At 44.1% G+C, this 12,316-nt stretch overlaps 1 protein-coding gene across 1 annotated transcript in view; it reads left to right on the forward strand.

Moving 5' to 3' along the window:
- The first annotated feature begins 1,048 nt into the window (after window positions 1-1,048).
- Window positions 1,049-12,316, forward strand: part of LOC140729066 (SH2 domain-containing adapter protein F-like) — a 116,422-nt gene continuing 105,154 nt past the window's right edge. The window contains exon 1 of the mRNA XM_073048363.1: window positions 1,049-1,602. Within this exon, the coding sequence (XP_072904464.1) occupies window positions 1,132-1,602 (471 nt within the window). The 5' untranslated portion in view covers window positions 1,049-1,131. The remainder of the gene's footprint in view (window positions 1,603-12,316) is intronic.

Here is a 12,316-nt window from a genome sequence, read left to right on the forward strand (position 1 = left end):
ATGCACCTTTATGTAAAGTAGGTTTCGCTCCCGTTTCCAGCTTATGGACTTACTTGCAGAAATGAAAATCGTAAATACACACAGTATTCCTAATCTGATAAAATTCACTTCTTTTTCCAAGAGCATTTATTTTGATAAAAGATCCTCAAAATAAAACTAACATTCTGGAACTTTGGGATATTTGCCTCTCTAAAATATTAAGCAATTAACGGCAGGAATTTTACTGAAAATGATAGCAAAAATAATTCAACTCCATCTCCACGTACAAAAGATCTTGCACCTCTTGTACGAACTCAACTTAAAAGACTGTCCTATATCTCCGAACAGGACTCACAGGTATGTTAGCAGCCGAAACGTAAATGCGCACATGTCCCAATAGCGCTACCTCGCAGTTGATGGGAAAGAAATACACATCCTGCAATGAAGTAACCCAACATGATTCAATTAGTAACCATTCCTTTCTCCATTGAAAATTCCCCCCCAAAAAAATCCCAAATGACGTTTGTACAGGGGCAGAACACATCACATTCCTTTCACTTTCACCAGCAGCTGCGCCCGACGTGCGGAGAGCCAAGGCGAGCCAGCGGGGACGGGGATGTGAGAAAGTGGAGTGTGGTGGCGCTGGTTGGTTGGAAACGCGGAGAGCGCTGAGTTTACCGTGACAAGGTGCTAGAGAGTGAGCAACGAAGGCAGGGACTGCTTGGCCAAGGGGGAGCGGCAGGTTAGCACTGAGTCAAGTGCGAGTGGTGGAGGCGGAGAGAAGGCGAGTTAGCACGGAGCGATTGGCCATAGGCACCAGAATGTAGGCTGTGGGGTTTGGGGTTTGGGGCTTGGCAGCGAGTTCAGGAAGTTGAGAAGTAGAAAATAATTGTGTTCCTAATCCCGACGGCAGCAGCTGAAAGTTGGAGGACGGGGTGTTGGAAGGAAACCATGAAGTAAAAAAGTGGAGCGCTGCTCCCGATGGGATAGAGGGAGTGTGGTGGAGTGGCATCGAGCTACGGGGCCTGGGGGGGAGGGAGCGCCGAGGGCCCGGGGCGGGACAGGACAGGTCGGGGTGGGGACTGGACGGGACGGGACGGCTCGCTGCTGCACCCACGGACAGCCCCGGCTGATAGTTTAATCTGCACGAAGATGGCGAGGTGGCTGAGAGAGTACTTCAATCTGGGTAGCTACAAGGCGAAGGCTCCGGTCAAGGCGGAGACGGCGGCAGCGGCCGGCAAGAAGAAGAAGAAGCCCCGCGGCGAATCGGGATCGTGCCGGGAAAGCGACCTGATGCGGGCCTACCGGCTGCAGAAGGAGCGGGACTTCGAAGACCCGTACAGCAACGGCCCGGGATCGTCGCTGCGCCGCCTCAAGGCCATGTGGCCGGGTCCGGAGGACGAGGGCGGCTGTCGCCAGGGCCCGGTGGCCAGCGGATCCCCGATTTTGCAGCGCAGCCAGAGCGAGAGGGCGACTTCCTCCTCCTCTCCCCGAGCCAAGTGCATCAGCTCGGCTCAGCAACGGCTCATCAAGGTACACGAGACGGCGGTGACCGAAAAGGCGGTCGGCAACTGGAGCAGCCCGGCCACCGCGTCCCGGAAGCCGCCACAACCCGACGACAAGGTGAGTGCGTACATCAACTCTTATAATTAGTTTGTTATGTCTCTCAAAGCAGTCCAGAACCGATTGCCTGTAAACTCTTCAAGAGTGAATCATGTCTATGCATTAGTTTCTCGTCATGTACACCAGGTTGCAATGCAATCCTTGTTGCCTGAAGCTCACGGTGTTAAGAATATCCATAGTAACAATAAATACAATAATGAGTGCAATAAATGCAGAATGGCGCAAATTGTAGTGCAAAAATCACTAAAGTGACAGAAACTGAAGGAGATGGAATTAAGAGTCCAAGAACGTGGCTCCAAGTCCGAGTTTAGATTAGAACATAGCGCTCGGTATCTTTTAATAGCTTAAGTGCCACTGTTGTATCTGCTGACAACTATCCCTACCGTTCTGTTCCAGGCATCTACAGCTCTGTGCAATCTTACCCCGCACATCTACTTTAAAATTTCCCCTCTCTCACCTTACAGATTTTTTTCTCTAAGTATTTAAATGTTCTCCTGTAAAGACAACTATCCTGTCTACTGTTTCTCGTATTTTTATGATTTGTATGAGCTCTCCCCTCAGCCTGTGCTCTAGAGAAAACAATGCACGTCTATTGAAGCGTTCATACAGTGAGATTCATTAGGTGCCGCAATCACGGTCCTAGCAAATCTTTCTACGGAAGTGGTTTGTCATTACCTTCCTCTGGGCAGTGTCTTTGCAAGATGGGTTACCCCAGCCATTATCAATACTCTTCAGAGATTGTCTGCCTGGCGTTAGTGGGCGCATAACCAGGATTTGTGATATACACCAGCTGCTCATACAACCATCTACCACCTGCTCCCATGGCTTCACGTGACCCTGATCGGTGGGAGATGAGGAGGAAGGGCGGGTTAAGCAAGTGCTGCATTTGCCCAAGGGTGAACTGCAGTAGCAAAGAGAAGAAGTGCTTTGCATCTCCTTTGGCAGAGATGTATCTCCCCACCAATGAGATATACGGTGGAAAACTTGCTTGTAGCAGCATAACATACAGGCATGGATTCAGACGACTTATAAGCACATAAATTATACAACACTGAGAAAGTGGAAAATGCATTCTAATATGAAGTACAATGGCTAGAACAAAATGGTAGAATGATGCAAAGACTTGTTTGGAGTGGTTTGTTGTTACCAGCCTCACTCAGGCACTTGCAGTGACTGCTCAGTTCTGGTTATTAAGCTGGAGAGAGTGTGGCGAAAATTCACAGGAATGTTACTGGGACAGCAGGGCTAGCAGTATCAGGAGATGCTGGATAGGTTTGGGCAGCATTTTCCTTGAAGTGAAGGAAGCTGAGTGGTAACTTGGAGGTGTATATTGCGAGGAGTGTTGAAAAGGTGGATGGTCTTTTTTCCCCCCGGTAGAACAGTGTAGTTTAAAACTAAAGAGAACAGGTTTTCGGATGAAAGGTGAAAGGTTTACAGAGCACATGGTGTATTTCACACAGTGGGTAATGGGTACCAGAGGAAGAGGTAAAGGTATAATATTTAAAAGACATTTAGGATAGACTTAGACCAGGGCTTCTCAACCTTTTTTATGTCAGGGAGCCTTGTCAGTAACTGAGGGGTCTGTGGACACCAGGTTGGGAACCCATAGTTTAGAGGAATATGGGTCTAGCTCAGGGAGATATCATGATTGACATTGATGAGATAGGCCAAAGGGTCTTTTGCTGTGCTTTACAGCTCTGACTAATTCTCTCCTATTGATATATTCCAGTGGGGAGTAGAACGTTGCATTTGTGCCAAGCGCCTTGATTGACGGAATTGCCAAGTGCACTGACAGGCATTGAGATTTGCGGTCTCAAACACGAGAAAGTGCAGATGCTGGAAATCTCAAGCAACACACACAAAATGTCCGACGAACTCAGCAGGTCAGGCAGCACCTATGGAAAAGAGTAAACAGTCGACATTTCGACCAAGACCCTTCTTCGGGACTCAGGGTGGGTCTCGGCTTGAAATATCGACTGCTTCTCCATAGATGCTGCCTGACCTGCTGAATTCCTGCAGCGTTTTGTGTGCGTTGCTTGAGATTTGCTGTCTCCTGTTAACAGAAGTTGTGACTTTTCAGCAACTTGTTTTCATGACAGGAATAAAGATAGATACATAAACATAGATTGTTTTTTCTTGAACTGAGGGTCATCCTGCTAGAAGCGCATAGAATTATGAAAAGATGGATTGAGACTCCTCCCCACAGTGGAACTGTCAAATAACAAAGGGAAGTAGCTTTAAGTTGTTGGAGAGTTAGCTACAAAGAAGCTTTTTTTAGAACGGCCTAGGATGTGCTACCGTGGCAGGTAGTGGAAGCTTAATTGATAGCAACATTTAAAAGGCATCTGGACAGGCAGAGAATAGTGGGGGGTGGGGGGGTGTGTTGGTACAATATGAATTGTGTGCAGGAAGATGGGATTACTTTGAATTGGCATCACGATTGTCCATGGGCTCTTAGAGCCTGTTTATGCGCTGTGCTTTTCCATGAATGAATTCATCCAGTTTAATTGAAGCTGTAGGTGTTTACATAGACTGAACTGACACAAGTGTGTAGGTAGGTTTTGATGGGAATTTTGAAGATAATTAGGTAAAATTAGTTTAAGTGGATGGTTCATATGGACTCAGTGGCTGAGTCTGCATGCTGTATGTTTCCATGCTGGTAAAAATAAGAAGTGGGTGAAGTGATCAGAAGTGTGGAAGAGACATAAGAGTCCTTGTAGTATTATTTCAATATCAAATTGAAACTTCTAAAGACTGGAATGACTTGGGAATTATTATGGCATAGAGTACGTGAAGGAAAAAATTCCAGAGTTCAGAGAGTTGTGGAGTGAAGTGGTGACGAGGATAATGAATTTCACATGTTGTGGTGTTGGGGATGATGATTGTTGACGATGCCAGTGAACAAGACCTTGAATTCTATTACGTTCATTTGATGAGGATTGCAGTTCAGCAGGCCGACAAGAAAAGCATTGAAGCAAATGCTTGGAAGTGAGAAAATATTGATTACCGAAGTTTAGCAGTAGCTGGAGTGATGGGGGGGTGGGGGGGGTGATCAAACGTATGAGGTTGCTGCATTTGAGATGAACCAATATGTGGGGATTTTCACTGAATTTTAATTGGATTTTGGTGTCCATGAGATAAATTATTGTTGTGGCAGTGCCTATGCATGAGGAATGTTTTCTCCTAGTCCAACAAGCTACCCTGTAAACTTCACCATTTTGTGTGGGAGTTATTTTGTGAATGGACGTTTTCATAAAAGGATGAGGTGGGATATTCACTGATGACACGGGTATTCATTTTCATTCACAGCTCCACAGACATGCAGCTAGATCTGGGAGCAATTTGGGGATGGACTGGAAAATGGCAATATATGCGGGCATTGCCAATTTCTGGTACATCTCATAAATAACCTAATGGTCCAAATGCCGCCTGTTCTATTTATCTGGAGAGTTCACCTCCATAATCCTGACCGAGATTACATACCACCAGTGGCATTCTATAATCAAATACTTGAGATGCTGCATGATGCCGTCTCCGAGCAAGAAACAGTCTAACCCAATGCATTTCAAATCATAGTGTGGGACTTCGGGACTTCAACCAGGTTTGTTTGAAGAAAACCCTGCCCGATTACCATCAGCGTATAACCTGTAGAACCAGAGGTCACAACACACTAGACCACAGTTATACCAAGATAAGGAATGTCCACCGTTTCATGCCCAGACTGCATTTCAGTAAATCAGATCACTTGGCGCTCCTTCTCCTACCTTCATCAGGCAGAGGCAAAATAGCAACGCTCCAGAGATTAGGACAACAATGAGGTGGTCACAGGGGGCAGAGGAGCAACTGTGTGGTTGTTTTGAGTCAGTGGACTGGGCACTATTCAAGGACTCATCTATGGATCCAAGTAAATATACAGGTAGTCCCCGAGTTACGAAAGTCCAACTTACGGACAACTCGTACTTACGAATCGAGGAAAGAGAACGCCGTTTGCCATTTTAAGTCGTTGCCATTGGCACTGTGTTGAGTGTTTAACTTTGTATTTGGCTTAAAGTTTTCTTAGTAAGATTCACCCTGACGCGCCCCCCCCCCCCCCACCTGTTCTGGTCAGCTGGTGGCGCAGTGAAATCAGCGCTGGGCTGGAGAACGGAGGTCCCCGGGTTCGATTTAGTGACAGATCGCTCCCGTGCCGAGTTGATGTCGATCCAGTGACTCCCGTACCATCCGTGCCGGGTTGATGTCGAGCTCACAACTCGACCTCGTAAAAAAAAAACACTGCCTCCTCCAGTTTAAATTCCCATGCGGAATATTGTGGAGGATCAAATACCCAAACCCAGCACAGCCCCCACTTGTCCCATTTAACCTGTCTCAGTGCGGCGGAGTTTAGGACCCAGGGGATCTCGGGACCTGCCGCCCGCGGTGCTTCTGTTCCATTGACAGGAAGCGATCGCGATTGAAAATAAAGTGGAAATAATAAAGCATTTGGAAAGAGGTGAAACACCATCGGTCATTGGAAAAGCGTAAGGCTAGTCGGTCAACAATTGGAACAATTTTAAAGGATAACGGATAAAGTGAGAATAATGGAGCATGTGAAAGGCCCTGCCCCGATGGTAGCTACAATTATTACTAAGCAATGCAGTGTTTTAATTATTGGAATACATACGTTTCTTAAATGTTTTATTTGCATAGAAAGGTAAAATATATACTATATAGTAAGACAAACGTTTGACTAACTGACACTAAATAATACCGGATGTACTTGTTCCGACTTACGTACAAATCCGACTTAAAGACGGACTCAGGAATGGAACTCGTACGTAACCTGGGTACTGCCTGTACCATGCTTGTCATGGATGTTATTAAAACAGTTGTAAGATGAGTGTGTCCTCCAGAATCATTCAAAGTCTTCCCCAATCAGAAGCCCTGGATGAACCATGAGATCTCAATCTGCTGAGAGCCAGATCAGAGGTGCACTGTCTTTCAACTATCACCTTATATAAGATAAATCACTGCCAGATGTGCTCAATGCCTTCTATGCTCACTTTGACTGTCAAAACATGGAGGGACATTCAAGAACTTCCACAATCCCCAATGATCCTATGTTCTCAGTCTCTGAGACAAACGCGCGAGAAGCCTTCGGGGGTGTGAACCCATGAAAAGCACCTGGCCCAGTTGGGGTACCTGGCCAAGTATTAAAGACCTTTGCTGATTGTTACGTACCCCGTAACTGGGTCACTTACCAGCAAAGATAGAGAGGTCCGTTGAAGTCTGATGGTACTATTTTTAAAAGTCTTTATTTATAAAGGGGCACAAAAATAAGGTTAATACAAACATTCAGATAATCTACGTCATCAATACTCAATCTAAAGTGCGGGTATAGTAATAATCATCAATAAGAAATGGCTCTATCGTTTGTCTAGGGTATAATAGATTGTCATGCTCAGTTCACGCAGGCTTCAGCCTTTGGGGACCGCTGGGTTTTCACTTGTTGGAGAGAGAGAGAGATTTGTGAGAAAAGAAACTTGCCCGGGTCTTTGATGAGGCAAATCCGTTGAGTCGGGGGGAGTTGGTTCCCCATTGTTAGTTCAAGAAAATCGTTTCTGTGGTATCAGCCACGGGCTCCCAGGCAAGGGAACCGAAGGCACGTGGCTTTCTTCAAATGACTTCCCGCTATTACAGGATCGCTAGCGTCTCTTCTGGTGCGTCTGAGGGGCCATCTCTACAGCCCCTCTTTTATCTGGACTCGCAGGGTAGCAGATGTCAATCAGGTTGGGGTTGATGTTATCTCTCTCTCAACCAGCCCACGTTGCCCAAGGGCTGCAGGTAGCACAGTCCCCAATCCACAATGTGTCTCCAAGAGACAATGGCCAATGTTGCGTGACTTTTCATCGCCGGGGAACGAGGCAGTCTGCACGTCCCTTTCCCCATTTCCTGGGTCTACTGACCCCACCCACTAGTGCTCTTGCGATTCTTACAAAGGAGGGGGCTGCGGGCATAACATGATCAACTGGGTGAAGTGTTCACTGATATCTTTTTCTTCTCACTTCAGCAGTCTGAGATACCCACCTGCTTCAAGTAGGGTGCAATTATACTGGTGCCCAAGAACAAGGTGACCTGCCTTGATGACTATCGTCCAGTAGCACTTAATACACAGTGATGAAGTGTTTTGAGAGGTGGATGATAAAACGTATCAACTCATGCTTGAAAAGTGACTTAGATCCACTCCAATTTGCCTACCAGCGGAACAGATCCACAACAGATGCCATCTCATTGGCTCTTCACTCAACCCAGGAACAAGGGACCACAAAGATGCATACATCAGGCTGTTCTTTATCAACTACCCCTCAAAACTAATTAAAGAGCTCCAAGACTTCAGCCTCAGTAACTCATTGTGCAATTGCATCCTCGATTTCTTCACTTATAGACCCCTGTCATTTCGGATTAGCAGCAACATCTCTTCCATAATCTCCATCAGAACAGGTATACCACAAGACTGTGTGTTTAGCCCCTTGCTCCACTCACTTTACATTTATGTCTGTGTAGTTAAGCACGGATCTGATGCCATATTCAAGTTTGCTGATGATACTTTCGTAGGATGAATCAGCATATTGAAAAACTGCCTGAGTGGTGTCATAGCAACCTCTTACTCAATGTGATCAAGACCAAGGTGCTGATTTTTGACTTCAGGAGAAGGAAACCTAAGGTCCATGAGCCAATCCTTGTCGGAGGTTCAGCAACTTTGAATTCCTCAGTGTTATTCTTTTGGATAACCTGTCTTGGGCCCAGCACATATTTGTGATTACAAAGGAGACACAGCAGCACCTCTGTTTCCTTAAGAATTTGTAAAGATTTGGCATAACATCTAAAACTTTGACAAACTTCTATAGATGTGTAGTGAAGAGTATTTTGACTTGGCTGCATCACAGCCTGGTATGGAAACACCAATGTTCTGGAATGGAAAATCATACAAAAAGTAGTGGGTAAGGCCTAGTCCATCACAGGTAAAGCCCTCCACACCATCAATCATCAGGGGCCTCACCACCCAGGACATGCTCTCTTCTTGCTGCTGCCATCAGGAAGAAGTTATGGGAGCCTCAGTCGCAGCACGAGGTTCAGGAACTGTTATTACCTCTCGGTCATCAGGCTCTTAAACCAAAGGGGATAACTTCACTCATCTTCACTTGCTCCGAATGTACTCACAACCTATACAGTCACTTACAAGGACTCTTCATCTCGTTCTTGATGTTTATTGTTTGTTTATTTTTTATTATAATTTCTTTGTTTTAGTGTTTGCACAGTTTGTTGTCTTTTGTACACTGGTTAAAATCCCAAGTTGGTTTGGTCTTTCTTTGATTCTGTTGTGGTTGTTATTTCATTGATTTATTGAGTGTGTGTTCTGTCTTGTTACTGGAAGGTCTTCCTTGTCAACACTTGGCGACTGGGGTGCCAAAGAGAAAAGTTGTCCCTTGCTTTATCAGGTGCATATGTTAACATTAACACCAGTTGATCTTTCAGTCAGCATTCATTTTTATCCTCCTGGAATAAAAGATCAGGTGCATCTCTGATTAGACTGGATGCACCTCCTAGAATCCTCACTGTTAACTTTGGATTCCAGATGGAAACCTGCTGTTTACCATCTACAGCCCACCAGATGAACAATCAGTTGAAGGGAGCATTGAAACCAGCAATAGCACAGACTACATCCTCGATGTGATCTGTGTGGGAAAGCTTTTAGCAGAGAAGGTGTAGATACCAAGTCCAGTTGCTTTGAGTGGAATAATCAGTTTATTAGAGAAGCAATCATTCTGCAGCAACCAAATATATTTTGTAACTGATCTTTCAAAATCTGCATAGGCCATTAAAGAGAAAGGTCAGATTTGAAGAGTTTCTTACACTGCAGGTATTGAGGTAAGCACTAGAAAACTCCATGTCATTGGTAATACGTTAAATACAACATTTCTATTTGGACCATTGTGGCCCTTTGGCAATTAGAATGATTTTGCAAGATCTCTTCACCCCTCCTTCAATCTTTGCATTGTTCTGTGATTTGATGTGTGAACTGATTCCTGTATTCTGGGACTGGGTTTATGTAAATTTATTATCAAAGTGCATACATGTCATCATATACAACCCTGAGATTCATTTTCTTGTGACCATTCACAGTAAATACAAGAAATATAGAGTCAATGTACGATTGCCCCCAACTAATGTACAAAAGACAAAAGCAAATACCAAAAAAAAATCAAGAAAACGAGATGGAGTCCTTGTAAGTGAGTTCATAGGTTGTGGGAACAGTTCAGTAATTGGGTGAGTGAAGTTTTCCCCACTGGTTCAAGAGCCTGATGGTTGAGGGGTAATAACTGTTCTTGAACCTGGTGGTGTGGATCCTGAGGCTTCTGTGCCTCTACCTGATGACAGCAGAGAGAAGAGAGCCTGGCCTGGATGGTGGAGGGGGGGTCATTGATGATGTATTTTGCTTTACCTTCGTTGGAATGGACTGTATCCACTACTTTTAGGTAAGTGTAGGTGTACCAGCAAAAGATACCAACAAATCAGAACTGAGTAGTAATTACGTAAGTGTTGTAGTTTGTGTACTGAGTGCATATTCTACCACATTTAAAGTAATCCCTAGTTTTTAATGTCCCGTGGCCATACACTTGGCTGCTTTTGCATGTCCAGATATTTTGAGTATGTTAGATTTTAAAGTTAAAACGTTTGCTTGTTTGTAAAGAGGTAGGTGTATGTAACATTTTCAAGTGAAGATGCAATTAGTCTTTCTTTAAAATATTTATTTTGCAAGCCAAGTAATTTGTGTTGTTGTAAATAGGTTTTGTCAGATGTGAATTCCTAAGCCTTTGAGAACTGCCCTCTATACTTAATGTAAGAGGTGTACACACCTCATTCTTTTCTGCAGGTATATACTTGTTTGTTCCTCCTGTCTCACCCTATTTTTTCCCTAGTTCTCCTTATGTTGATTAATGTGTATGATGCATTGTGGAAAATTGATTTTTTTCATTAACATGTGATTTAGGAGGAAATATTATCCCTGTAACACATTGGGGTCACATTAATTCTAAAAGTATATATGGATGACAGTAAAAACAGCAATTCTTTAGAATTAATGTGACCAAAGATGCTGTGCCGTCCTACATAAATCTACTCCATAATTGGTCTAACCCTTTTCTCCTCCACAGCCATAACCCTCCATTTCGCTCACATCTGTGAGCCTATCTAGGAAGTTCTTAAATATCTACCACTATCCCTGGCAGTATATTCAAGCCACCTACCACCTATCACTCATGGAACATTCTTCCACTCACCTTGATCAGAGTTCATGGTATTGCCTGTTGCTGCAGGCAACTCACTGTGTATGGCTCTCATAATCTTATACACCTCTATCAAGTCACCTCTCATTCTAGCTTGCTCAATTTTTCCTTGTAAGACATGTTAAACCTCTGGTTTAAGATGGTGCTGGTGAAACACAGCAATGCCATGCTGACAGCAAACAAATCTACTAACTATTCTATTAATCGCACAATTACTCCAATCAATAGCCTGTAACTACTCTTTCGGAGTTGAGCTTTTGAACGAAGCCAGTGTTTGTCATATTTAAGCACAAGGAGGCCAGATTGGAGAGGTTGGGAATGGGTTAAATCAAAGCAGAGATGTCCAGGTCTGAGAGCATATTGAAGCAGTAGAGCCCAGGTTAGAGAGCGAGGAATGAGCCAATATTTGGTTGATTTAAGCACCAGGTTAGATTGAAATGGTCAGGGCTGGGGATGTGTTCAGTTACTGCATGGCAAGGTTTACTCGTCTTTGCACTGAACTAAGGCTGTGGCCTGCAACGAACAGGCTTCTGAAACGGCTGCAGTGATGACTGGCTTTGTGGCTGTGAACTCCCTTGGGTGAACTTCAGTTCTCAATGTGATTTGCTTTTACTTATTATTGTTTGCACAATTTGATTTTATTTTTTTACACTTGGTGCTTGGCAGTCATTTTAGTGGGATCTATTGAATTTCTCTGTTTTGTGGCTGCCTGTATGGAGAGAAATCTCAAGGTTGTATTTATTTTCAAAGTATACATACATACATAATAAATGTACTTCCACGTCCTTTCTATAATGACACAATCATAACTGAATGCAATACTCCATGTGTCATCTAACCAGAGTTTTAAAGAGCTGCAACATTACCTTGCACTGCTGAACTCAGTCCCCTGATTAATGAAGGCAAGTACATAGTTTGTTTTCTTAACTATCCTGTTAATTTGTGGGGCATCTTTGAAAGATCAGTGCACTTGGACCCCAAGATCCTTCCATTTATCCACACTGCTAAGAATCCTCCTTTTTATCCTTCTACTCTGTTTTCAAGTTTGATCTTCTAAACTGTATCCCTGTACACATTTCTAAATGTAAATGAAACTCCTGCGATTTATGTATCTAGCTCTACATATTGTCTAAATCCCATTGTAACCTATGACAACATTCTCCACTATCCAGAACACCATGTCAAATACTAAGGCAATAAGATTTGGATGTAACATTAGTGCATCGATTGCATTGGCAGGAAGAGCTGAGCCACTCCTTTGCCAGTCTAGAAACGCGAACAGACATCTCAGAAGCATTCTCTGCATTATGCAATGCAGGGAGGAGATAATATGATAAGAAATGCCTACCATTCCATGCCTAGACCACATTTCAGTGAATTATTTCACTAGG

Source organism: Hemitrygon akajei, chromosome 6, assembly GCF_048418815.1.
Source record: "Hemitrygon akajei chromosome 6, sHemAka1.3, whole genome shotgun sequence".
NCBI classification, from domain to species: domain Eukaryota; kingdom Metazoa; phylum Chordata; class Chondrichthyes; order Myliobatiformes; family Dasyatidae; genus Hemitrygon; species Hemitrygon akajei.